Consider the following 26,008-nt stretch of genomic DNA (forward strand, 5'->3'; position numbering starts at 1 on the left):
TACGCCCAATTTGTGAATTTGGGTAAATGAAGTCTTAAAATCAAAAATATGCAGTAGAAAAGTGAAATATGATTTCCTAAGGAAACAAATTAACCTGATTTACAGATAGAAAAGCCTCTATAAATAAAAGAAATACTGTGTCTCCAATAATACCTTAGCTTTGCCTTTTATATGGTCTAAAATGTTATCAAGATTTCATTTTTTATCAAAAAAAAGGGGGGGGGCTTTCATTTTCTAGTACACACTGCCAGTTACAGAATTCTATAGTGTGTTGCAGTAAATGGACTGAAATCCTGAATTGGGATGAATTGGGGCGCCTGGGTGGCTCAGTCGGCTAAGCATCTGACCTCTGCTCAGGTCATGATCTCCCCGCTCATGAGTTCCAGCCCTGCATGGGGCTCTGTTCTGACAGCTCAGAGCCTGGAGCCTGCTTCAGATTTTGTGTCTCCCTCTCTCTCTGCCCCTTCCCCGCTCGTACTCCGTCTCTCTCCCCTTCAAAAATAAATGAACGTTAATTTTTTTTTTTTAAAGAATGAACTAGAACCTGATTATATACGCCATGTCAGAGGAGCTAGACTAGATCCCAGAAAACCTTTGTCCTTTATCTTGCTGCCTAGTACTAAAGTATCAGACTACAGTTAAACCAGAAACATTTGACACCAAACCCGAGGACACACCGCAGGATTTAGAATCACACTTTACAGGTGAAGAACCTTGATTTCAGAGAAGTGGCTGCTGGAACACTTTGGTTATGTAATAGCCAGAGCTGCTTTCAAAAGAGAAATGGCCTTGAGCTAAACGAGGAGAGAACAACACCTGGCCTTCCTCTTGGGTTCACAGCTGTGTAGGGCTAATTAGGGCAAAGTGTGGCACTGTGATCTTCGCGGTCGGCCAGCAGCTCGCCAGGGCTGACAGCCGTCCTCCAGCCTGCATTCCCGGACTGGGCAAAGTTAGGGAAGCGGGCGCCCATCCCCTGTGCAGCAGTGAGAAACTAAGGAAATGAAGCCCAGAGCCCTCTGGCACTCAGGGGGGCTGCCACCGCCTCACAAGGCGCTCGCTCCCTGCGCCTCCTGCCACGGTCGGCACCACGGACGCTGCAAGACTGGCGCCCCTCTCCTTCCTCTTCCTCCGGGGCCTGGGCAGGAGCTTCGCCCCACATGACTCTTCTAGTCCAGGCGCCCCCACCGTGCGCGAGCCCCAGCCAGACCATTCTATTATCCCAGGATTCTGCTGGCACTAGGGAGCTCGCTCGACCGAGGACTCCTCCGTTAAGATTGCTTTAAATAAAGTTTTCGCCATCCAAGAAAAAAAAAAAAAAAAAATGGAGGTGGTTGGCTGGGTGGGAGCTATTTCGTCTCCAAGGGGTTAGCCAATGCACGAAGGGGCTGAAAGGCGAGGACCGCGGGGCCGACTGGCGATTGGTTACACAGGAAGCCTGTCTGGGTCGTACCACACTTCCTTGGAGGGGTTCTAGAGAATGAGAGAGGCTAGGTCCTTGCTTTTGAGTATTTCCAGCACACACATGTAATTATTTTTACTTCCAAGGATTTCTTCCTGGATACTGTGGGGCTAGCCTATGGGAAGCAGGAAAAAGACTTTCCCGGACATTTCCCCATTTCCGACTCCGCAGTACGCCAATCCTCCTCTCCCAGTCGTCTGCGGAACCCGACGGCCCTGCGCGCGCGCGCTCGTTCTCTCGCGTGTGTACGGCGCCGTGCTCCTGCAGCCAATCAGGCCGCGAGGTCGCCGCGGTCGCCGGGTTCGCGCGCACGCCCTGGAGCGGAGTGGGGGTGGGGGCTATGGGTGAATGGGAGAGTGAGCGGGGGCGGGCGCGGCGGCGCGAGCCGCATGAATGAGAGAAACGTGCCCCGCGCGAGACGTCGCGCGCGCCCGGGACGGGGAGCCAATGGGAACGCTGGGAGGGCTCGAGACCCGGCACTTAGGGCAACGGCCGCGCGCCGGCTCGAAGACGAGCGTCGCCGAGCGGGAGCGCGCGTAGCAGGGCGGGCGTGGAGCGTGCGGGGGCCGCGCGCGGCCTCTCAGAGGCCGGACGGCACTGCCGGGAGGCGGCGGCGACAACGACGGCGGCGGTGACGGGAACCGCGCCGGGGGTGAGTACCGGGTACACCGGCCCCTGCGGAACCGGAAGTGCCGGGCCAGGGAGGTGGGAGGGGAGAGTGACCTCTAGGGAAGGGGGACCGAGAAAGGGGGGAGGTGGTTTGAGGCCCCATTCCTGCTCCGGGCCGGGTCATCCAACTGCGGCGGGACCCGTGGGCCCCGGAAACGGACGACGAGTAGAGGCCGGGGATCCGCGGCCGCCGGGGCTCTGGACGGGTTAGTGCCCGGCCGCCCGGTCCTGGCCCGGGACCCTGGTCCCTGCGCGCCTGGCGCCCGGCCGCCGCCCCTTCCGCCCCCGGTCCTGCGCCCCCGGGCTCTGCCGTCTCCCGCAGCCTCGGTGGGCCCTGCGGCCGCGGATTCCGTCTTCTCGGTCTCAGCCAGCTCTGCCCCGTATGGTGATTCTCCGTCTCCAGCTCCAGGGTGGCGACTGGGTGCTGTTCCCCTTTTGCCTCCCTGCATTTCAGGTCCCTTGCCCTCCTCTGCTGATACTTATTTTGGCTCAAGCTTCATCCTGTTACCTGTTCTCTCGCATCCGTCCGCTCTCTCCCCCTACCCCCACCAGCTGGGTGCTCCGTGCTTTTAGTACTTTGTACTTTTTGCTAGTGGAGCTCGAATGTGTTGGCCAATATTTTACCTATAGGTCTCTCTTTGTGGGACAAAGGGGTGGAAAGTGTTTTACCCACTTGGCCAAATGAAAACACTTTAACGAGAAGTAAGAAAGTGATTTAAAAGTTATGGAAGGAGGTGTAGGATCGGATATGTGTTATATTCTGGTCCTTTTATTTGCGTTGGATTTTTCACTTCCTGGTCAGTACCATTTTGTCTAGGTTGATCTTATATTAGCATCCCTGTCCTTTTGTCCCAGTATCCCTCTGTACTCTATCAAATCTCTTCAGAATGCTCATAATCACCCATTTTTAAAAATCCGCCTGATGCTTACAGGAATTGTATTGCCATACATACATACCTCCTATGTAGTAACACCAGTATTAAACTTATGCTTGACTCCAGCCAACATCTTGACATGTGGATTATTCCATGATACCTTGGTTGCTTTGTGTTCAGATTTACTATATTGCTCTGTTAACATTACTTTATTTCAACAAATAACACTTGTGTTATGGTAATACTGCCCATACCCATCCGCCCCCTTTAAGGAGGTACCCACTTGTGTTAAGCCTTGATAACGAGCACTCTATAGTTTGTTTTACATATACATATTTCCATTCGGTAGATTACTCTGTGTCTGCATGTGTCATACACATTCTTGTACACCTTTCTCATGCTGGTATGGATCCAGACTGCTGGCTGTGATGAACCACACTCACCTTGCAGTCTCATCCCTACTGCCCGTAGCACATTCTTCTGTTAAGACTTGGTGTGTGTTTATTATGCCGACTAAATTGTTCAGTTTTTGTCTTCTCCCTTCTCACATATGTGCCCTAAGATTTCAGATGCTGATCTCTTTTGTTTCCCGTCACAGTACTCCCCAAATTGCATGGCCTTTTATGACCCTGTGACCCTGTATTGCTGTGGCAATATGAGCCCATGTGACTTTTTTCTTGTCAGAAAATACAATCTGAAATAAAGTAAGGTGTCTAAATGCTATTACTTCGGGTAAAATTTAAGCAGTGCAGCTTTCTGCCTTCTCTCCATCTTTGGGCTTTTGAGGGGTAAGTTAAGTTTAATAGCCCACAAACCAAGAATTTGCTTCTCAGTGTTTACAAAGTTACTCAGGCCTAAATTGAGACGGTTGGGCTTTCAGTCCTATAGAAACTCAGTGTTAAATAATCATAAAATCAAGAGCCAGAGGGGATTTATCTTTTTTAGGCCTTTAACAATTTCTTATAGTCTCTAAGTGTTCACTGTATTCTAATATTGCTGTTTGGCCCTGTAAAACTCTGTTTTTTTAAGGAAAGAGACAGTGAATCTTGAAGGAAGGTGCCTTTGCCTTCCATACCACAGGTAAGAGAGGAAGCGGTAAATTCCAGGGCACATTTGTATTTTGCTGTCTGAATCTTCTGACATTTGAATCTCTGCCTTTGGTATTAAGGGAAATAGCAGACTGCTTCGGTCAAATAAACTTATTTTTTACCTATTTATTTATTTATTTAGTTAGTTATTTTAAAGTAGCCTCCACACAGGGCTTGAACTCACTACCTTGAGATAAAGACCTGGGCTAAGATCACGAGTCAGGTGCTTAACCAACTAAGCCGTCCAGGCACTCCTGAACTTTTATTTTTAAATTCTAACTTAAGTAAAATTTTTGGTCTTCAGATTCCAAAATGTAATCACTGGGCAAGTAGTGTAGTGGATGAGAAAGTGGTAGAAAGGCTTTGGTTTGGCAAAGGGGCATGTGAACTCTGGTTCTTAACCTGACTGTTCAAGCGATTAAGTAGAATGGCCTCAGGCATTCTCTAGCCTTCAATTTTATGGAGTGGGGTAAGGGACTGTGTCACCAGATAATGTGAGTTAAGTGCTTTGAGATCACTAGATGAAAAGCATCCTATAAAATCCAAAGTGCTGGTGTTGTTTGGGTACTACCGTCAACAGAAATAATTGTTACTCTTAATCATATGGGGAATGTGGGGCGCAGTTGAACTTCTGCTAGGCCAGTGTAGGAATAAGGTGTTGAATTGGCAAGAACAGGACCAGCCCCTATGGTTGACTCGGTGTCTCATAGAGAGTGGCTCACCTCTCAGTTCAAGGACATTTCTCACCCAGGTCCTTTCATGGGTTATTCCAGCAGACCAAAAACTCAGCATCTGCCTCTTCAGGGTTATAACTAAAAAGCATAGAGAGATAAGAGACAGAGACCTACACAGAAAGGAAATGAGACATACTGTCCTAATTTTGAGGTTACTTTCTTCTTTTTTCATTGTTGCAATAAAAACTCTCTTTTTCTAAAGAGAAGTCTCTTTTCTAGGACTGCCCTTCACCACGGTGCTCTTGTACGTTTTTAGATTTTGATATTCTTGATATTTGTTACTGCCCGTTGGTGTCAGGTGAAGACGCACCCCTTATAAGAGCTAGTTCTTTGATGACCTTAGGCCAGTGAAGCCATGTTCTTCTTTCCAATATGAACAGCACTGAGAAGAAGTAAAGATTGTGAATCCGTTGTTCTCTCAATTCACAGTCCTTTCCCACCTGCACATAAGTGAAATGTATGCCATAAAAGGCACTTTTTAAACAGAGTAGCCTGTGGGGTTTAGTCATGATGTTTTCAAGAAATTTCCTGAAAGAATTTATCTGATAAAGGTATTTTTTTTTTTTTTTCCAGGTGAATCACTGTAACCCAGTTGAATTCTGCATCTAGAAAGCCCAAGACTGAAGAAGAAAGATCAGAGACATTGACTAACCTGGAAACAGGGACTTCTTTGGAACTTTGGTTTCATCATCCACAGTACCCTTTTAAAACTATCGTTGAGTGGAATTGATTTCTTCATCTTATTTTGCTTGTTGGGAAGAACATGGCTTCAGGGATTTTACATTTCTCCTTAGTTTTGCATGAACTTGATAGGAAACGGAGCCCTTAGGGGGCTTGGGGATGACAAGAAGAGATTGAAGACCGACAAGCTCGCTTGCATGCGCGCGCGCTCTCTCTCTCTCTCTCTCTCTCTCTCTCTCTGTTTTCCCTCCCCCTTTGAAGAAAAGGATTTGCAACTCAACCTTGTAACAGCTGCTGCCCAGCTTTAGCCATCAAGAGAAAATAAATAAAATTAAACCACCATTGCTGGACTACAGACCCTGAAGTCAAGGTGTGGGAGTGGTGGCATTGAGGAAACTGCCTAAAAGGGACGAGGACCGCAGTGAAAACCGCTTCTCCTCAGAACTGGAAGGGGCCTCAGGTTCCCTTTTGGATTAAAATAGAAACACAGGGCGCACCTCTCTGAGGGGCACCTCACATCTTGTGGAGTGTGGTAGTCCTGGAGGTGCTATAGTGTCTCCTCAGAAGACTTTTGCCTTGCCCGAGGTGTTCTGCCCTGCCTGACAGGCTCCCCTTCTTGCCCTTGGAAGACTTGCCTCCATCCATGAGCTGTTCCTCGATCTGTCTGGTGGCCCATGTTCTCCACCCGCAACCATTTGCATGTGTACAGCCTGCTGTTTGTCCCCTCTTTGTAGACCGTACGAGTTGTGTTTCTTAATCTCTCCTTCTGCCTTGTTCTGGGGAGGTGGTTATTCATCATTTCGAATCACCTTTCCCCCTCCCATGTGCTTTCCTTCATTTGAGATCTTTTGACCTTTGGTTTTATTTGGGAGGGGGAAGGGTGATACTTTCACAATTTCGGTTTCCCCTGGTTTCCTTCTGTGCTCTCGTTGTCCGCTGCTTCCCTCATCCCATTTTCTTGTCTGTTCTGCCGCTGTGTGGGCCTGGGCTATGCGGCAGGGCAGACCTCCCATCAGAGCTCCAACATGCCCGCAGAGTCTGGAAAGAGATTCAAGCCCAGCAAGTATGTTCCAGTCTCCGCAGCCGCCATCTTCTTAGTGGGAGCTACGACCCTCTTCTTTGCCTTTACGTGAGTTCTCCCCCAGTGGTGGTATCTGGGGGGGGGGGGGGCATTCCGTGGGAGGTGGGGGGGGGTACAGTTTCTCTGGAGTTTCGCAGTTACTTGCCAGGCCTGGGCGGCGTGGTGAGGTGAGGTGAAAACAAACCTCAGAGACCTGGGGAGACGAGTGCGAAAAAGCCTGTCCTGTCAGCCTTGCTATGTATGAATTGTACTCTTCTGAATCCCCTACCTTCCATTGCTTCCCTTCCTTTGGAATCACAGATGTCTTTGTGTTTTCCTATCCAGCTCCATCACGAGATGATCGTGAACTAGGAAGGAAGTAGGAGGAAACCACCAGAGAGGCTTGAAGCAGCTCAAGCAATCAGTTCTGTGAGAGAAAGAACCAGACTAGATGAGAGGTTTTTCACAGAGTAATGGCTTTTCCCCGGGCTCTCTGGAGCTGCGCATACTGGAGAATTGCAGGATTGATTTAGAAGATATACCAATGAGACAGCTGGGCTTTTTGTGTTACTCAGATGGTTTTCTCTGTACTCTTAAGAGCCGACGCCTGGAGAAGTGAAGGCCACTGGGAAAGGGCAGGCTTTATTTAGGAAGAGCCCTGGCGGGCTGCCTTCACATCCCTCCCTGCTGAGGGGATGGCAGTAATTCTTGCATTCCCTGGTCCTATTAGGAAGAGCCGTTGGCATCGAAAGGTTTCCTGCTTAGGGTGTTCAGACTTTGTTCATCTGCCGGTCACTGGAGGAGACTGATTGATCTTCCCTCATCCTGTATTTTAGCTGTTACCCACCTGGCCAGCCTCTTTGCTGTTACCTGTTTATAAATTAACGTGTACCCGGCCTCCGAGCCTTAAACTGTTGAGTCACTGAGTTAGTGTTCTAGCTGTAGCTCCTGGAACAATCAGAGCATGCTAGATTTTCTGGGGAGTTCACTTTGCCGAGATTGAGGCTCAGACCTAATTGTGAGGTGTTATTGAGAGCAGTGTGAGGTTGCTGGCAAGAGGAAGGAGACGGTTCGACGGGATAGGGAATAAAAGCAGTTTCGACTCCTTAAAGGAAAAACGAAGCAGGAATTGCTGGCGGTGGGGGGAGAGGGGAGCAGTTACTATTATGCGGAGAAACCTAGAACAGTTATTAATTCGAGGAGGGGAGGAAGACCACCCCCCCACCTCCTGCCCCAAGTTGAGCTTCAGATGCCAAAAGGAATTCTAAAAGATTTGTGTTGCTTGGCTAGTAGAGTCAGTAAAGCAATGATGTTTTTCTGTTGAGTCTTAAACGGGGAAAAAAAATGAATCTCTTATCTGAGGTATGAGCATCTTCCAACTTTCACCTGTTCCTCTGGAGGCTGGAGGATTCTTTGGCCCTTAGCTCTCCAGCCTGAGCATGCCTGTTGAGTCCCTCAAGGATCTAAAGCAGCCCTACTCTTCTCTGACTTTACCTCTCATAGTTTGTCTCTCTTGCTTAAATTCAACATGTTCGGTATTCTGTCCTTTTTTTTTTTTTTTAAGTTTATTCCTTTTGAGAGAGAGAATGTGTGTGAGCCAGGGAGGGGCAGAAAGAGAGGGAGAAAAATTCCCAAGCAGGCTCCATGCTGTCAGCACAGAGCCCGATGTGGGGCTTGATCTCCTGAGCAGCATCTCCTGACCAGGAGTCAGATGCTGAACCGACTGAGCCACCCAGGCGCCCCCAGTGTTCTGTCCTTTGTGCATTGATTATCGAGAAGGAGGTGTGAGTCTTCAGTATGACTTGTTTTGGTTTCTGCTATTACGGCCAGCAAGTAGAATCAGCATTTTTTTTTTAAGATTTTAAAATTTTGACATAATCTCTACATCCAACATGGGGCTGGAACTCAGAACCTTAAGATCAAGAGTCTCCTGCTCTGCTGACTGAGCCAGCTAGGCTCCCCTTGAATCAGCATTTTAACCAAGGGTTGTGTATATCCTTGTGGCAGTTGCGGTGCTGTATCAGGAGGGATAGATTATAAGACCAGGTTGACACCTTTAGGCCTGCTTGATTCGGAAGGGTCTGTTTTCCTTCAAAAGGCACAGCCTTGGGGCAGCTAAGAAATTGAAGGGACTCACGGAGCGGTTTCTTTCTTCCAACCCACCTATTCCTGAGATGGGGCAGGCAGAAGCCCCATTCTTATTTTGTTAATCTGGAGCCATTAAAGTGCTTGGCTGGTTCTACCAGTTTCGCCACAAAGAGTTGTCCTGACGGAGGCATTTTCTCAACTGATAGTTGAAGCTATTTAACCTACTTTCTCATTCCCTGGTGCCTGGAAGTAGGGGCCCTCCTAATTCCATGGTGTCTCAGCCCCAGGAGAAAGAATTTTGGACAGTATGGACTTTGGAATGACTGCCTCCAGTCCAGAGTTCGAAGAAGAGCCTTGTCCTAGCTGGAGTCTCCCTTGGCAGTTTCCTCAGGACCAGTTTCTGGGCTCGTTTCTTCCCTATGGAGACAAACACCCTATTTCTCTTTATCACCTACCTCTTGGTACCTGTGAAATTAGCATCTTTTCCTTTCCATCTGACCGTAGCGGTTCCTCTGTAGGTGTAGGTCTGGGCTGAGCTGCTCCTGTTCTCAAAAACTGTTCCCCCGTGGATTCTATCTCTTTTAAGATTCAATTCTTTGGAGAACCTCCCTGTTTGAAACTATTTACAACCTAAAAAAGAATTTCTGGTTTCAAATAAACCAGAGGAAGACTCGTTTTGTTTTTAAAATTTTTATTTTTAAGTAGTCTCTACACCTAACGTGGGGCTTGAGCTCACAACCGCGAGATCAGGAGTCAAGTGCTCCTCCAACTGAACCAACCAGGCGTCCCAGGGAAAGGCTCTCTTTGAACCAGCTCCTATTTGGGACCCTAAATCTGTAACTGCTCTGTCCTCCTCCTGTTCTGTTCACTAGCCTGTAACTGTCTGTTCTTACATCAGTCTGAGTCCCAAGAGGGGATGACTTTGGGGCCTAGAGAACCTGAAGTGGGAGGGAGAGTCCCTCTCAGTCGGCTGACATAATTAGTGCAGGCATGTAGCCTTAGGAACTCATTAGGAACAATTTACCCTCCATCTTTCCCTGTCAGGTAGGGAAAGCTGTGAGCAGAAATTATTGGCTGGGCTTGGTCATCAAAGGGTGACCTTGTGCCCTGGAAAAGCTTGAGTAGAACAGTTGAGGCCTTCCCTTCAGAACTCTAACCCTTCCTTCCCATTCGCTCAGTTTGCCCTGTACCAAAACTGAGCAGGAGAGTTATTGAGGATTCTGTTTTCATTCTTTTCCTCTTTCGCTGTCTGGGAAGGAGAGTGTCTGATGAAGGAACCCTCCTCCTCCCAGTTAGGTCCTAGATGCTGTGTTTAAGGTAATGGGTCTGGATCCTCATCTATCTTAGTTTAAGTCCCCTTTCGTGATTGGCAAGGGTGGGGGGCAGTGCCAGGTAAGAGGAATCAGCACTGTTTTGGGGGTCAGGAGACTAATTTTGGTAAAGTCTGTTCACCGTTGTGGAGCTATTCTTTGTGTAATGAAGAAGTTGACCTTGAGGAGTTTACTTGAGCACCATGACCCTTTATCCAGTGAGATCTTCCGTGGAAGCCCAGTGCGTAAGACACGAGAGGGGGGCTGCTCTGCTTCAAGTGAGGCTGGTGTGGAGAGGCCCAGCCGCTTGGTGTCTCCTCTTTGCCTCTTTTGGGGATCCCTGAGTCTTTCTTAGGACTCCTGGCAGTAAGGTTTGAAATAAACCACTGAATTGCCTCTCCTAAAATCTCCTTGAGCTGTGAGTTAAGTCAGCTAGTGTCTCTTTGTGTGTCTACTTCTCAAGTTGGAGGGAGGGCGTAGGGGTAAGATCTCTGCTGCAGGCGGTCCTCTGCGGGAAGGAAAAAATGTCAGGGTTGTCTGGAAATCCATGATGGTCTTTCCAGTGTGTCCCATCCATGAGAGTGCTTTCTGCTGTTCAGCTCCTGCCTCTAGCCCCTCCCAGCTCTTACCAACGACACGTTGGGTAACCTCAGTGCCTCTCCCTCTGGTCCTTTTTTTCTTGACTGCAGAGGTGCTAGCACCTGATTTGAGTGGGAGTAGCCTCGTGATTTAGGGCATTAATTGAGCAGTGGATGTTCCTTTTACTTCCCACGTTGTTTTCACATCCAGGAATAAGTGCCCAAGTCCTACATCTTGCTCTCGGCTGCTTGAAAGTGTGCGTAAAGACACCGCAAATCAAGTGTTTTAAGAGAAACTTACCTACCTAGAAGGGGAGAAATCGTTTTCTCCTGGAATCTTGAGGATCCCTAGAGGCGGGAAGTGGAATATTCGTTCCAGCCTTGCCTCATCAACAAGGAGCAGTAGCCATAGACTATGTGCCAGGCATCGGTGGAATGCATAGACCTATGCTTCAGGAGCTTAGCGCCTCTGTTTTAAGTGTTCTTGAATTTCTAGTACCTCACAGAGGGGAAGTGGAATTAAGGATGAAGGTGGGGCTGGAATGATAATTGATGATGAGGGTGTTTGTTAATCATGTGGGGTTTTTTTGGTGTGGGGGGATGCCTTCTATCCAGTGAATGCTCAATATTAAGACAGCTGGTTTAGAAAAGAATTCCAGGATCTTTTCAGATATGTCTCCTTCATTCTCATATCTATTATGTAGCTGAAGTAACACGATTGGAGTTTGCAGATTACCTAAGGCTACATAGCAAAGCATTGATTGAGATGGGATTAGGAGCCAAAGCTCCTTGACTCCTACTTTTTTCTTACCAGCAGCTTAACCATTTTTTATAACAGGGAAGTGTTAGAGAGGGCTTGGAAACAGATTTTCAGAAGTGTGGGGGTTTTTGTTTTTTGTTTTTAATTTTATTTATTTTTTAAAGTAATCTCCATGCTCAGTGCGGGACTCAAACTCACGACCCTGAGATAAAGAGTCACATGCTTTTCCATCTGAGCCAGCCAGGTGCCCCGGGGAGTGTGGGTAATGAAACCCACTCTCCCTGAAAACAGGAGTACTGGATGGGTGGGCAGAAGAACCTGTTCTTCCTGGGTTGGTATAGGTCTGGGAGTCTCATCAGTGAGTCAGCCAGCCTTCTGGGCTACGGCCACTCCCTAGGCTTTGCAGCCCTGTGATTATTGCCATAGGCTGAGGACCAGCCCCGACAGCTCCTCCTCAGCTCATTCCTCCCTTCCTTCCATCGAAGGCAACAGATTCAGACAGGCCACTTGGAGTGGTCACCTAGGAATCTGGCAAAGTACTATAGCAACTGCAAACCTCTCCACGAGCCAAGCAGAGTATGGGATGTGGCAGGAACGGACTCTGTTCCTTCACGCCTCTCCTTGGTGGGGTGTTCCCTCAGCTAGAGTGTGAAGGTTGGAAGCAGTGGGTTGGATTTCGATCTAGGGGCAGGTGCTGCCTGTGAAGTTGATTTACTTGCATCATTTCTAGATGCTGCTCCTGTGGGGATGGGCTTTATTTTGGCAACAGATACCAGAACTGGATTCTGGGGTTACACACTTCAGCCGGGAAGAGTTGATACAAAGTTGCAGGAGTGGGGCGCCTGGCGTGCTCAGTCGGTACAGCAGGCGACTCTCGATCTTGGGGGTGTGCATTTGAGCCCCACGTTGGGTGTAGAGGTTACTCTTAAAAATAAAGTCTTTGGAGGGGAAAAAGAAGGTCGCAGGGGTGACGTCAACTATCCAGGGGTGGTGGTTGGCAGCACACCCAAGAAAAACTGGGTGATTTTCTTCACTTGGAAATGGAGAAGCTGAAGAAGGAATGGGGTCAGAAAGACGGCCATCTGGGCCTTGGAGGGGCTGACATCTCCTCCTCCTTCACCTTCGTTTCCCTTAGGGATTGAGGAACCTGTAGTTTGTCTGAAGCTCGAGAGGCCACAGTGGCTACAGTTGTCCATTCTAGGAATGAGACTTTTAAATCATGGGCACCTCTGTGTTCTAAGGATTCCATTTCTTTTTCCCCTTCTAATTATCTTCCCAGGCTGTAGGAGTCCAGTGAGTCACCCCTTCTCCTCTTCCCCTGGCGGAAATCGAAGCGACAGCTAAGTGCTAGGGAGGGGCTCTGACCTGGATGACTGGTTTTCAGTTTCTCTCCCTCCCTCCTAAAGAGCCTAGGAGGTCAGGCTTTGGGTGGGGCTGTGTAAGGCCTCTTCTTGCTTGTATTCACCCCAAACCCTGCCAGAGTATGGGGACATCTTTTCTGAGCCAGAGAACTGCCACAGGATGAGGCTTCCGTGGGAGACGTGGCTGGAGTAAGACGAGAGCTGTGACTGAGGGTCTGTTTTCCCTTGAAATCAGTGCCTGCGCCTTGCTTCGTTATTTTGTTTCCCAGTTATGTGCTGACCCGCCAAGAGAAGCAAAGAGTTAATTGATATTTACTATGTAATAAGCCTAGCACGCAATAAACATTGACTTACATTTTTTGGTTTTAATGAATGGCTAAATGGAATTTGAATAAATAGTTGGAGGTGGTCAAGACTTGTGAGATGCTTTGTGACCATCAGTTTTGGCTCTTATTAGTTTGTATCTGATTGGAGAGCTCAATTCCTGAAAATTGTCCTGATTTGTTCAGGGCTGTGCATTTTGATTTGATGGAGATAGAGCTCCTCTGTCAGCAGAATCCAGGGCTGCTGTGGATTAATTCTCCTGACTCATTTGCTGTCTTGTTCTCCTGGCCCCTTCTTCCTTTCTTTCAGTGAACTCTCCCTTTTCCTTCTGGCTGGTCTAGATAAAGGGGACAAGGACAGATGCTGTCCTCATTCTGGAGATTAAGTTCTCAGCCACAAAGCAGATTAGGGTACTTAGCCACTGTCTTGTAAGGGGAAGTTCTTCCTGAGCTGAGATAGGAGAGAGGGCACTTGATAGTACTGACAAAACAACCAGCGCATCAGATGTTCTGAAACTTCCAGCTCCCAGAGAAAGGAAGAGGTCTTACGGCGTTCCTACTCAGACTCCTGTCCTCACAGAAACGGCGCGTAACCCTGGACTAGGGCACCCTTTTCTTTTGTCTTCTGTCAAAGAAATGTTAACCTAAAGCATATCTTTTGGTTTGGACCCTTGGAATATTGGCTATGTTTGGCTAGTTTCTTTTTCCTATAGAATTTAGGGCTGATTTGGTCTGATACCTGCTCTCCCCCACCCCCGGCCCTGCCACTCTTCTACTTCATTTATAGGCCTCAAGAGGTCTAGTTCTGTGTCTTGGTAGCTAATCTTTTCTGTGTGTGGTCCCCCTGCCTCCCTTGAGAACTAGCTTTTAGTTGAATAAAACTCTCAGGAATATCTGATGCAGGGAAGAAATTTTAGGCAGTTGAGAGTGGTTCAAAGCCAGCTGGGAAGAGGGAAGGGGAGCCAGAGAGGCAGGTGGTATCCCATGCTTTGTGCCAATGTGCAGGTCAGTGGGGCATGGCTGAGATCCAGCAGCCTGAGGCTGCTCGAGAAGGGAATGTGGCTGGTGTCAGTTACATACTTGGTCCCGGCTCTTGTGCCTGGCTAAAAGGAGGTGAGGACAGGTTCTGAAACATGGAAAGATTCACCGGGCAGGAATGAATCTGAAGAACACAGACCTCAGTACAAGGGATTACAGTAGGAGAGATTCTGAGTCTTGTACCTTGATCTAAAATGAGTGTTTCTGTGGGAAACTAGACGTACTTGTTGAGAAGGATAGAGATAATTTGAGACCGTAGAGGTGGCACACGCAAGATTTCTAGCTGTGGGGCTGTATGATTGGTGTCCAGAGTGGTGGAGCATCCCCTCATTTTCTTTATTATCCGTACAGCTGTCCAGGACTCAGCCTCTACGTGTCACCTGCAGTGCCCATCTACAATGCCATTGTTTTTCTCTTTGTGCTGGCCAACTTCAGCATGGCCACCTTCATGGACCCAGGGATTTTCCCTCGAGGTAAGATCTCTCTCCTCTTGGAACCTCCTCACTACCTTTGAAAATTAGTGATTTTTGACATACGTGTTTGGTCCCGGGCCTTAGGACTCCTAGGGGTTTGGGATACTTCTGTAGTCTAAGGCGAAAAGCGGGTTGGGGTCTTCTGGAATAGATGTCCTAACTTCTAGTCATGTGATTCACTTTGGGTTAGCTCTTTGATTTTCAGTTACTCATTCATCAGAAATTCATTTCAAGCACGTGGGCTGGGCATTATCCGTAGGCACAATGATAATCTACAGTGGATTAGACGGTTATCACAGTATGGGGTAAACTGGTGGGGGCATAGGCAGGGTTCTGGGAGAGCACAGAAAAGGGAGCATTTGGAGCTGCCCGAATAAATTGGGGAAATGCTGCGAGGAGGAGGCAGGAAAGACTTCAAGCGGAGGATGGCAGGGAAATGTGTTCTCGGCTGAGGAAGCAGCAGGAGCCACGAATGCCATGCTTAGTGGGGTAGCAGGCAGAGTGCACAGTGGGGCCAGACGGTGTAGGAGGTAAACCAAGAGCCAAATGGTGAAAGACTTTGGTGTGCTAAATTAATGGATGCTGTTTCTTCCTTTGGACAGCAAGAGGTCTTTAACTGGAGGAATCATGGGATCAGATTTTGTTTTACAAAAATAAATCTTATAAAAATGTACAGATACCTTTTGGGAGGCAATTGCAATAATGTAAACCGGATGAGAACTTGAATTTGAGGCTGGATTTATAGACCTTTTTTCAGTAGACTCAACAGAATTCTTCATGACCGTTTGCTTATTGGGGGAGAGTAGGAGAGTGAAGGAATTGTCTAGGGTCGTCCCAACGTTCCTAACTTGGGAGATAGTTGGATGCTGATTTTTATAAAACAAGATATGAGTTACAGGAATGTTGAACAGGTTTGGAAGGAAGACAGCCCATTAGACATGTTGAACTTGAGATAGTTAGGGGTCATTCAGGTATAGTCAGCCAGCTGGCAGTTGTCAGAGACCTGGGTCTCATAGGCTTCAGCCATGTGGTGTTTGAAGCAACGGGAGTAAGGTTGTCTAGAGAAAGTACAACAAGGTAAGGAAAGAACCAAGGTCAGATCTGACCAGCATTGACATTTTAATGAGCAGAGGAGGAGGAGGAGCCACTGAAGAGGGACTGAGTAAGAAGGTTAGTAGGAGAAGAAACTGCACAGAGTGGGAACTAATAAGAAAGGTTCACGAAGTTCATGATGGTTCGCAGTATCAGAAATTCGATCCAGTATGAAAAACTCAGAACCGCCCGTTGGAATTTGTGATCTTGACGAGAATAGTTGTCATAGTGTGTTTAGGTATGTATGTGTGTGGGAAGAATACAGGTAAATAATAAACCAAACTGCCATGGCTTGGAAGGCAGTGAATGGGCAGTGAGGAAGCAGAGTCCATGAATGTTAGGATTACTCTTTCAAGAAGTTAGAGAAGGCAGAAGATGGATGTCTTACTAGAGAGGGAGAGAGAGGCTTTTGGCCTTTTTCTTTTTTATGTGCTAGAGAAGATGGAAGCACTCTGGTCACGTGAGGAGGTGGAACCAGACAGGCGAGGGAGATGGTAGAAGAGAGGCCTTCCAGAGTGAGGGTGTGCTTTCCTGCACACGTTGGAAGGGTTGTGCTTACAGAAGAAGCAGGCTGTTCTGGGAGAGGAGGTGAGAGTCAGGAACCGTCATTAGAGTTAGAAGTCGATAAGGGTTGTTGCTGATAACCAGTTTTTCTGTCAAACGTGAAGTTAGCTTTTAAGAGTGAGAGATGAGGTTTTCCTGAGATCATTGCACTCACAAAGCCTGTGTCGCTGTGCTTTGTGACTCCTGTCTCAAAGATGAGTTGAACCGAAGGAACTTGGAGTCCCTAAAGCCAAAGAGGACTGTTTTAATGAGCCTTTAATGTTCATATATTAAATATTTATTGATCTAATATGGAAGGCATTATCGTGGTCATTTGGGATGACTTTTTTTTTTAAAGGTTCTTGCTTTCAAATAGCTCAGTGTGGAAGGACAAATAGGGATGACGTTTATATGAATAAATCTCCTGTACTGTGTGCTAAGGTCTAAGAGTAACTAAAGAACTGTGTAGTGTTTTAAGAAGAGAAAGCGCTTGTTTCTGATAGATGATGGGTGTGGAAAGATCAGAAATTTCAAAATAAGTAGCATTTTAATTTTTTTCCTTTAAAAGGAAGCTTGTTTTATTTTTTATCTGTTTTTTTAATGTTTGTTTATTTTTTAGAGAGAGGGAGGCAGCGAGCAGGGGAGGGGCAGAGAGAGGGAGACACTGGCTCCAAAGCAGGCTCCAGCCTCTGAGCTGTCAGCACAGAGCCTGATGCAGGGCTCGAACTCACGAACTGTGAGATCATGACCTGAGCCAAAGTCGGATGCTTAACCGACTGAGCCACCCAGGCACCCCAAGAGGAAACTTTTTCTGAAAGACCTTAATAAATAGTGAGTATTTATTATGCAGAAAGCATAAAAAAGAAATATATCACCGGTAATTACACAGCCCAAAGATAACTACTATTTATATTTACCTTCAGTGTTTTGAGGGTTTATGTATATAACATTTATATATACCACTTATCTGTAGCAAATGTGTGTGTGTTTTTGTGTCTATTTTCAAAACTATCTTTTTGTTTATACAGTTCTTTACCTTGCATTTTTTTTACCTATCTGTATTCTAAACACTTCCCCAGATCAGTAAAAGTTGGAAACTTAATTTTTAATCCCTGCTCCTTCGTTTATTTAATGTTTCCTTCCCACGTGTATTTTTTCTAGATTAATAATAAAAAATAAAAATAGTACACAGCAGATGAGAAGGCAAATAATGTACTTTCAGTTTTGAAGTAGGATCATGAGTTTCTGATAGTTGAGAATTGAAAGGGCATTCAGGTAAGGAGAGTGTCTTGAGCCAGCAAACAATACTGAAATATACAGGAGATTAATAGAGTAGGGGAAACTCTTTTGGGGAAGGGGTTTGTGCGTGGAAAACAAGCTTGCTGTTAGTTCCTTTCTTGGATTGCTGTAGTTTTCTTGTATAGATGTTGAACTATTATGCCGACTCTTTGTGTATGTGCTTTGATATGTAAATTATTTCCTCAAAAATGTAATTTGTAATATGTAAACCAAGCGTCAGCATACCCATGTCAGAGCTACCTCTGAGTCATATTCTCCCGAACCTCATTTCCCACTGTGTTCCCGTCGCGTTGGGTACAGAGCTGATCTCACGGTTTTAGTTACTAGTTCCTGTTCTCTCTTACCCATTAGACCGAATTCCTTGAAGGCAGAGGCCATACTTACATATCACTGCATCCCTCGTGCCGAGCCCAGTCCTGGCACCGTTGTTTTTTAATTGATCATTCCTCTCTTGCAGCTGAGGAGGATGAAGACAAGGAAGATGACTTCCGAGCTCCCCTTTACAAAACGGTGGAGATTAAGGGCATCCAAGTGCGCATGAAATGGTGCGCCACTTGCCGTTTCTACCGTCCTCCCCGCTGTTCCCACTGCAGTGTCTGTGACAATTGTGTGGAGGTAAGCACCCTGAGTGGGGTCGGCCTGGGTGCCTACTCTGAGTTCTCTTCTTCCTGCCCTTGGAAGAAGAATTGAATCCTCTGGATTCTGGGTCATGGATGAAATACAGCCCTGGCTAACGGTCTGGGCCGTATGGAAGCTCTGTCAAAAAGTGTTACCAGGGGCGCCTGGGTGGCGCAGTCGGTTGAGCGTCCGACTTCAGCCAGGTCACGATCTCGCGGTCCGTGAGTTCGAGCCCCATGTCGGGCTCTGGGCCGATGGCTCGGAGCCTGGAGCCTGTTTCCGATTCTGTGTCTCCCTCTCTCTCTGCCCCTCCCCCGTTCATGCTCTGTCTCTCTCTGTCCCAAAAATAAATTAAAAAAAAACGTTGAAAAAAAAAATTAAAAAAAAAAAAAAACAGTGTTACCAGTGATGTACACGCGAGGGGCGCCTGGGTGGCTGTCGGTTAAGGGTCCGACTTTAGCTCAGGTCATGATCTTGTGGTTGGTGAGTTCCAGCCCCGTGTCAGGCTCTGTGCCGACAGCTCAGAGCCCGGAGCCTGCTTCGGGTTCTGTGTCTCCCTCACACTCTGCCCCTCCCCAACTCGTGCTCTGTTTTTCTCTCTCTCTTTCTCTCAAAAGATGAATTAACATTAAAAAAAAAAAAAAAAAGCTGTCCGCCTGCGAGGTAGAGAGCATAACTATTTGTCTGTTATAGGAGGGACCCCAAATGGGAATGGGCTTTCCCGACACCAGGTTTCATAGCCCTAACCTTGTGTCCCTTGACTCGTCTTTTTGGTTATTGGTCCTGGCTTTGTGTTACCTCTTGCATCTACTACATCATGCAGTCCTTTGCATTCAGACTTTACAGCTATATTTCTCTTCCTGCTTGAACTGCTGCAGCCCTCGTCTTTTATTTTTAAACCCTTTTTTTCCAATCAGTTTTTACTTAGCTGGAAGCAGTGGTCTGCCAGATTTTCCTTCCAGGCCTCTTTTCTCGTGAATCTTGATGTTTTTGCAAAGCCTCTGGTATTCATCCCTTTTGGAGTTCTTTGGTCACATTGGATAAACTTTGATCAGCTTCTGGGAGGTCTTCCTCACAGCTCGATAGAGCAAGATAAACTGCATGAGCCTGTTGTTAATTTTGCAACTGAACGGTGAACTTGATCACATATTACTGAAAGTAAAACTTCAGTTCTGACATTTGTTCCTGCTGTTGACAGAAGCGATTTAGGGCTATGGTCCAAGGACGCTTCTCAGTCTTTCTCTTTTTGCCCCTAGGAATTTGATCATCACTGCCCCTGGGTGAACAACTGTATTGGTCGCCGGAACTACCGTTATTTCTTCCTCTTCCTCCTTTCCCTGACAGCACACATTATGGGTGTGTTTGGCTTTGGCCTCCTTTACGTCCTCTACCACATGGAGGAACTCTCAGGGGTCCGCACGGCTGTCACGTATCCTTCAAGGCCTATGGGTTTCGGGCTGGGGAGGGGTGAGGAGGAGGAAAGCTGAGTGCTGTGGTGGCGCGGGTCAAAGGTCACGTGGCTGTCGCAGGGGCCGGGGATGGTGGGATCGAGCCGCTCTGTTCTCCTTGATTCTTTGGCTTTAGAATGGCAGTGATGTGTGTGGCTGGCTTATTCTTCATCCCTGTAGCTGGCCTCACGGGATTTCACGTGGTGCTGGTGGCCAGGGGACGCACAACCAATGAGCAGGTACGGGGAGAAGGGCTGGGAAACCTCTGTAGAGCTGGACGCGGGAGTCTTAGTCCTCCAGTAGGAGCGGAGTGGAGTGCTTCCGTAGATGGCTGCTTGATGGGTACTTTCTGTGATGCAGTGTCCACGCTCCTCATGCAGGCATGAGCACAGAGCCATTCTCAGTTAACAACCATTTGCAGAATGCTCACTCATATACTGGACAGTTTGAATTCTGAGCTGATGGAAACAGTAATAGACCTAGGCCAGTGCTCAGAAAGCTTCTAGAGCTGCTTAAAGGAAGACACTTATTTCCGTGCACGTAATAGCAGTGACCTTACTTGTTTACGTGTATATTATCTGCGTATCCCCATTTCACATGAGAACACTGGGCCTACGGTCAAGTAGCTACCATGAAGTAGATGTAGGATTTGAACTGAAGACCCCATTCTTAGCCATGACAAGTAGAAGCTTCTTGACGGCAGGACTGTGTTTTACTCATTTTTTATCTCCCAAATGGTGGGTGCACAATAATTGATTTGTTTTGGCCTTTGGGGATCAAGGTCCCATCGTCTGACTGATAGGGCCCTTTTTTGCTCCTTCTAGGTTACGGGTAAATTCCGAGGAGGTGTGAATCCCTTCACCAATGGCTGCTGTAACAACGTCAGCCGTGTGCTCTGCAGTTCCCCAGCACCCAGGTACACCCACCCCTCTGGTCTAGTGTTCATTCTTGGTCAAAGCTTTTGTCTTTGGGCTTGTTCTAGTCTGGGGGGGGTTGGGTGGGAGACTGTCATTTAGGGAGGGTTCTCTTAGAATGGGAAGTGCCTACAAGGGAGAGAAATGGCATCCTTTAGTGGACCTTCTGAATTCAATTGACATTCCTCAGGTATTATGGTTACTCTCCTTTGAGAGTTCAGGGTGAGATTTATTGCAGAGAGGCTTGATCTAGGTATCTGCCCAGAGGCCTAGTCGTGGTGCAGTTCTTCATGGAATCTAAGAAATCAGTTCAGTGCTAAGGTTTTTGCTGCCTTGGTGAGACCGTGCTTGTATTTGTAAAAATGCTTAATACAAGGTAGGCAACCAATAGATATTTTAGAATGAGTGAATGAAAGCCGTCTCGCTCTTGACACTCAGGTACTTGGGAAGACCAAAGAAAGAGAAGACGATTGTTATCAGACCTCCCTTCCTTCGACCAGAAGTGTCAGATGGGCAGATAACTGTGAAGATCATGGACAATGGTATCCAGGGAGAGCTGAGGAGAAGCAAGGTGAGGAAGTTAGGGAAGTAAAGTAGGTAACTTGGGGACTTGCATGGCAAAGAGATGGAAACTTGATTTTAGTTGACATTACTCTTAACGGTATTTATCACTCTCTGACTTGTGTTAAAAATTACTTAAGTACAGGGGCACCAGGCTGGCTCAGTTGGTAGAGCATGCAACTCTTGACCTTGGGGTGGTGAGTTCGAGCCCCACACTGAGAGTAGAGAGTTTACTTAAAATAAATAAATGAAAGAAAATCTTTTAAAAAACTAGTTAAGTACATATCTTCTTTTTTCCATTAGATTGTGAGTTCACTGATGGTAGAATTTGAGTCCATTCATTTCCATGTCTTCATAGGACTTAATGTAGCAGCTTCCAGATGGTAGGAGCTCAACAAATAGTTGGTGGAAATGAACAAATAAGTGACAGAATTAAACCTCGTTGAAGACTTTTCTTTATCCGTTGTCATCCCCCAAATGGCTCTTGTCCCTTGTCTTCTAGTCCCAGTTTAGAAATACATAATTGGCGCCCTGGCGCCCCTCTTGTACCGGTTTGATTAATCCTTGGAGCTGCCCTTACACCCAGTTCTCCAATCTGATTTTCCCTCGTTTATGCAGTCTAAGGGAAGCTTGGAGATAACGGAGAGCCAGTCTGCAGATGCCGAACCCCCACCTCCTCCTAAGCCGGACCTGAGCCGTTACACGGGGCTACGAACACACCTCAGCCTGGCTACTAATGAGGGTAAGAGCAGTGGCAGACGTGAGAAGGTTACTGTATGCCGTGGAGAAGACGGGCAGCCAAGGGCGGGGAGCCAAGGTTGGGTGGCTGAGAACACCCAACGGGTGGGCCTCGGGCCGCTTCTTTGGACAGCCGGGACAGGACAAAGGGGATGCCACTTAGCTGTTTGCAGTGAACTGAACTTTTGTCGTTGGGTGGGGGCGGGGGAGGTGGGGGTACTGTCGGCCTTCAGATAGACCAAAGAACCTCCTAGACCTCTTTGGTGCATTCTCTCTCTCTGGTTCTGGGCCGGTATGAGTCTTTAGTCTCTGCTGCAGCAAAGTCACGTTCCCGGGACTTTTCTGTTGCCCGGTGTATCTGTTCGTACCTTATTCTCCCTCCGTCCTTCAAGGAGCGCTGGCCACGTTAAGAGAACAGCTTGTAAAGCGGTGTCCCCGGGCCTTTTTTCCTGCAGATAGCAGCCTCTTGGGCAAGGACAGCCCTCCCACACCCACCATGTACAAGTACCGGCCGGGCTACAGCAGCAGCAGTACGTCAGCCGCCATGCCTCATTCCTCCAGCGCCAAGGTACTCAGTACTCTGTAAGAAGTAAGGCTCTGATGTAGGTCAGCTGTTCTGGGAAAAAGAATATCGAAGAAGGGGAGGAGGAAACCGAAGACATTTTACCAATTGTTGGCATTAATGGGCTTGAGTCTCCTTGACAGCGTGTCCTTCAAAGAGGGGGCAACGTAGCAGACTAGATAAAAGCACTGATGACAACACCGTATCTGAGTTCAGCACCCATCGTGGGCAAGTTACCTGACCTCTCCGAGCCTCGTTTTCTGTATCTTATTTTATATATTTGTTGTTTTATTTTAGATAACTTATAAATGAAATAAAATTATTTATTTTAGAGAGTGCGCGTGAGCCAGGGAGAGGGGCCCAGGGAGAGGGAATTTTAGGCAGGCTCCACCCTCCGCGCCGAGCCCGACCCGGGGCTCAGTCCCATGACCCTGGGCTCACAACCTGAGCCAAAATTGAGTCGGACGTTTAACCACCTGAGCCACCCAGGTGTCCCTCATTTTTTGCATCTTAAAATGAGATACTCGTTCCAACTCGTAGGTGTGCTTTAGGCGTTGAACAAGATGATGCGTGTAAAAGTTCTAAGCATACTGGCGGCACATGACAAATACTGTTTCTGACGGACTCTTGGGCCTAGGCTCTTGGGCCTAGGATCTGTCACAAGAGGAGGAGCGCTAAGAGCACGCTTTATTTTCTCCCTCAGTTGAGCCGTGGGGACAGCTTGAAGGAGCCAACCTCGATTGCGGAGAGCAGCCGCCATCCCAGCTACCGCTCGGAGCCCAGCTTGGAGCCAGAGAGCTTCCGTTCTCCCACCTTCGGCAAAAGCTTTCACTTCGATCCACTGTCCAGTGGCTCACGCTCCTCCAGCCTCAAGTCGGCCCAGGGCACTGGCTTTGAGCTGGGCCAGTTGCAGTCCATTCGTTCAGAGGGCACAACCTCCACCTCCTATAAGAGCCTGGCCAACCAGACACGCAACGGAAGCCTGTCCTATGACAGCCTGCTCACTCCTTCAGACAGCCCTGATTTCGAGTCCGTGCAGGCAGGGCCTGAGCCAGACCCACCTTTAGGCTACACCTCTCCCTTCCTGTCAGCCCGGCTGGCCCAGCAACGGGAAGCCGAGAGGCACCCACGTCTGGTGCCAACTGGTCCAACGCACCGAGAGCCCTCGCCAGTCCGGTACGACAATCTGTCGCGCCATATTGTGGCCTCCCTCCAGGAGCGAGAGAAGCTGCTACGCCAGTCACCCCCACTCCCGGGCCGTGAGGAAGAACCAGGCTTGGGGGACTCAGGCATTCAGTCAACGCCGGGCTCAGGCCATGCCCCTCGTACTAGTTCCTCCTCAGACGATTCGAAGAGATCACCCTTGGTTAAGACTCCACTGGGACGCCCAGCTGCCCCCCGTTTTGGCAAGCCAGATGGGCTAAGGGGCCGGGGACTAGGGTCCCCTGAACCAGGCCCAACTGCCCCGTACCTGGGCCGATCTATGTCTTACAGCAGCCAAAAAGCCCCACCTGGTGTCTCCGAGGCAGAGGAAGTAGCCTTGCAGCCATTACTGACCCCCAAGTAAGTATGAGTCCTTCCTGACCCTCAGTGGATTTTAAAGTTCGCCCCGGGGCCTACATAAGGTGTCATGACTTCACTTGTGTGCAGGTGGACTCGGAGGCGCCTGCTTGTAGATCGCTCATTTCGCTCACTGTCTCCAGCTGCCTGCATGGGCTATTCCTGTTAAAAGCCTAAAGAGCAATACTTTTATCTTCATCCTGTCTTCCCCAAATGTATTTATTTGCCTGAGAGCAAGTATTTCAGGTAGCCGCTGTTGGAGAGAAGGAATAAATAGGGGAGATAGGGCATCAGGTTTGTGTTAAGCAGGGCAATAAAATAGGTGGGAACGTTTGGGTAAGAAAGTATGCATGTAGAAAAGCACATCAGTTCTCATAACTTTTTTTTTAAGCTTATTCATTTTGAGAGAGAGAGAGAGAGAGAGCGCGCGCGCTCGAGTGGGGAAGAAGAGGGAGAGAGAATCCTAAGCACGGACCTAGAGCCTGTGAACCGTGAGATCATGACCTGAGCCAAAATCAAGAGTCAGGGGGTGCCTGGGTGGCTCAGTGGGTTAAGCATCCAACTCTTGGTTACAGCTCAGGTCATGATCTCACGGTTCTTGGGTTCGAGCCCCACATCGGGCTCTGTGCTGACAGTGTGGAGCTTGCTTGGGAGTCTCTCTCTCCCTCTCTCCCTGCCCCCTGTCCCCACCAAAATAAATAAATAAATAAACTTAAAAAAAACCAAGAGTCGGGCCCTTAACCCAGGCTCCCCTGTTCTAGTAATTTTTAAAACAGTCTCCCTTTTCTGTGTTTCGTGTCCCAGTTCTGATGACACCTATCTTTTTTCCTTCCTAGAGATGAAGTACAGCTCAAGACCGCCTACAGCAAATCCAACGGGCAGCCCAAGAGTATAGGCTCTGCCTCCCCTGGCCCAGGCCAGCCTCCGCTCAGCAGCCCCACAAGGGGTGGAGTCAAGAAGGTGTCAGGGGTGGGTGGTACCACCTATGAGATTTCCGTGTGAGCCTTCAGCACCTCCCTTCCGCCCCACGCCTCTGCGCCTACACCAAAGGGCCCCAGGTGGCCACCTTCCTTTCCTCAAGGGGCTCCCCTGCCCTGCATGGACATTTTTTTAAACCACCGATTCCAAGAGGATGAGGAGCGTTTTATAAAATGCAGTGGGGTTGGGGAGTTGGAGAGTTGGGGCCCTGAGACTGGGGTAGCAATCCCCTTCACCTTTTAAGACCTTCCCTTCCTTAACCCCTGGACCAGACTCAGTGGACATTTGTGCAATTGCTCGCCCTGGAGGGAACCAGATCATTTTTAAACCAGAAATAATTTTTTTTATTATTGTTACGGATTCTATTTTTTTCCTCTCTGCGTTACCAGGTGTGTGTGTACATATATATATATATACATATATATATATTATAAATATCAAAGAAATTCTATATCTATCCTGGGATGGGAAAATGAGGGAGGGATATGTAGGAGGGGTATCATACTCTTCCCATTCCTCAGACCAGCAGGAAAGAAGTGGGGACATCCATCGAAGTCTTCCTTTTCCAGTGGTTCCCTCTCTTGTCCCAGTTACCCACTAAGGAAACAGCACCCCCTGTTGTTGGTGCATAGTGATCAGGAAAGACACCTGGGGGAGAGGCGAGTCTGGGGTCTTGGTCAGAGGAGGGAAGGACTTGGAGAGGAGAGTTAGTTTTCTAGGCTCACTGGCACTTAGTTTCCCCAGGAAAGGGGTCACAGCCCCATGACTTTGGTGGTGGTGGGGAGATCAGGAAACGAGCTTGGCTGAACTCCAGAAACAATATTGGATAATCCCCCCCCCCCGCTTCTTGGGGGTGAGGGATTAGGGTGGGCTCCTTTAGTCCCCTCAGAGCCTTCCCCCAACTCACACGGTTAACATTTTTAAATCCAAGGCCGGGAGAGATGAATCCAAAAAGCAATATTTTTCATCACATGCCAAAAACGGGATAGAGAGAAGGAGCGGCAGGCCTAGGGCCCTCCGATTGTCCCTTAGGGGTTACCCCTCCGCCCACCTCAGTATGGTGCTGGGTAGTGGGGGTACCTGGGTTCTAACCTCTAAATAGGGGAGACCCCAGCCTCTAGACAGAGGCCCTTTTATTTTTTATTCTGATTAGCCATTTTAAACCAACAAGGAATAAAAAGAAATCCTGATCTAACCA

The 26,008-nt window shown here is 48.1% G+C and overlaps 1 protein-coding gene across 1 annotated transcript; it reads left to right on the forward strand.

The window, feature by feature from the left end:
• Positions 1–1,823: 1,823 nt before the first annotated feature.
• ZDHHC5 (zinc finger DHHC-type palmitoyltransferase 5) lies at positions 1,824–26,005 on the forward strand. The gene is made up of 12 exons (XM_058689064.1): positions 1,824–2,111; positions 5,399–6,635; positions 14,376–14,497; positions 17,889–18,046; positions 19,306–19,478; positions 19,634–19,736; positions 20,322–20,413; positions 20,850–20,982; positions 21,591–21,714; positions 22,166–22,278; positions 22,976–23,835; positions 24,669–26,005. Exons 2-12 carry the CDS (start codon positions 6,532–6,534, stop codon positions 24,832–24,834), a joined length of 2,148 nt encoding a protein of 715 aa, XP_058545047.1. The 5' UTR covers positions 1,824–2,111; positions 5,399–6,531; the 3' UTR covers positions 24,835–26,005.
• The last annotated feature ends 3 nt before the right edge of the window (positions 26,006–26,008 follow it).

This window comes from Neofelis nebulosa, chromosome 10, assembly GCF_028018385.1.
Source record: "Neofelis nebulosa isolate mNeoNeb1 chromosome 10, mNeoNeb1.pri, whole genome shotgun sequence".
NCBI lineage: Eukaryota > Metazoa > Chordata > Mammalia > Carnivora > Felidae > Neofelis > Neofelis nebulosa.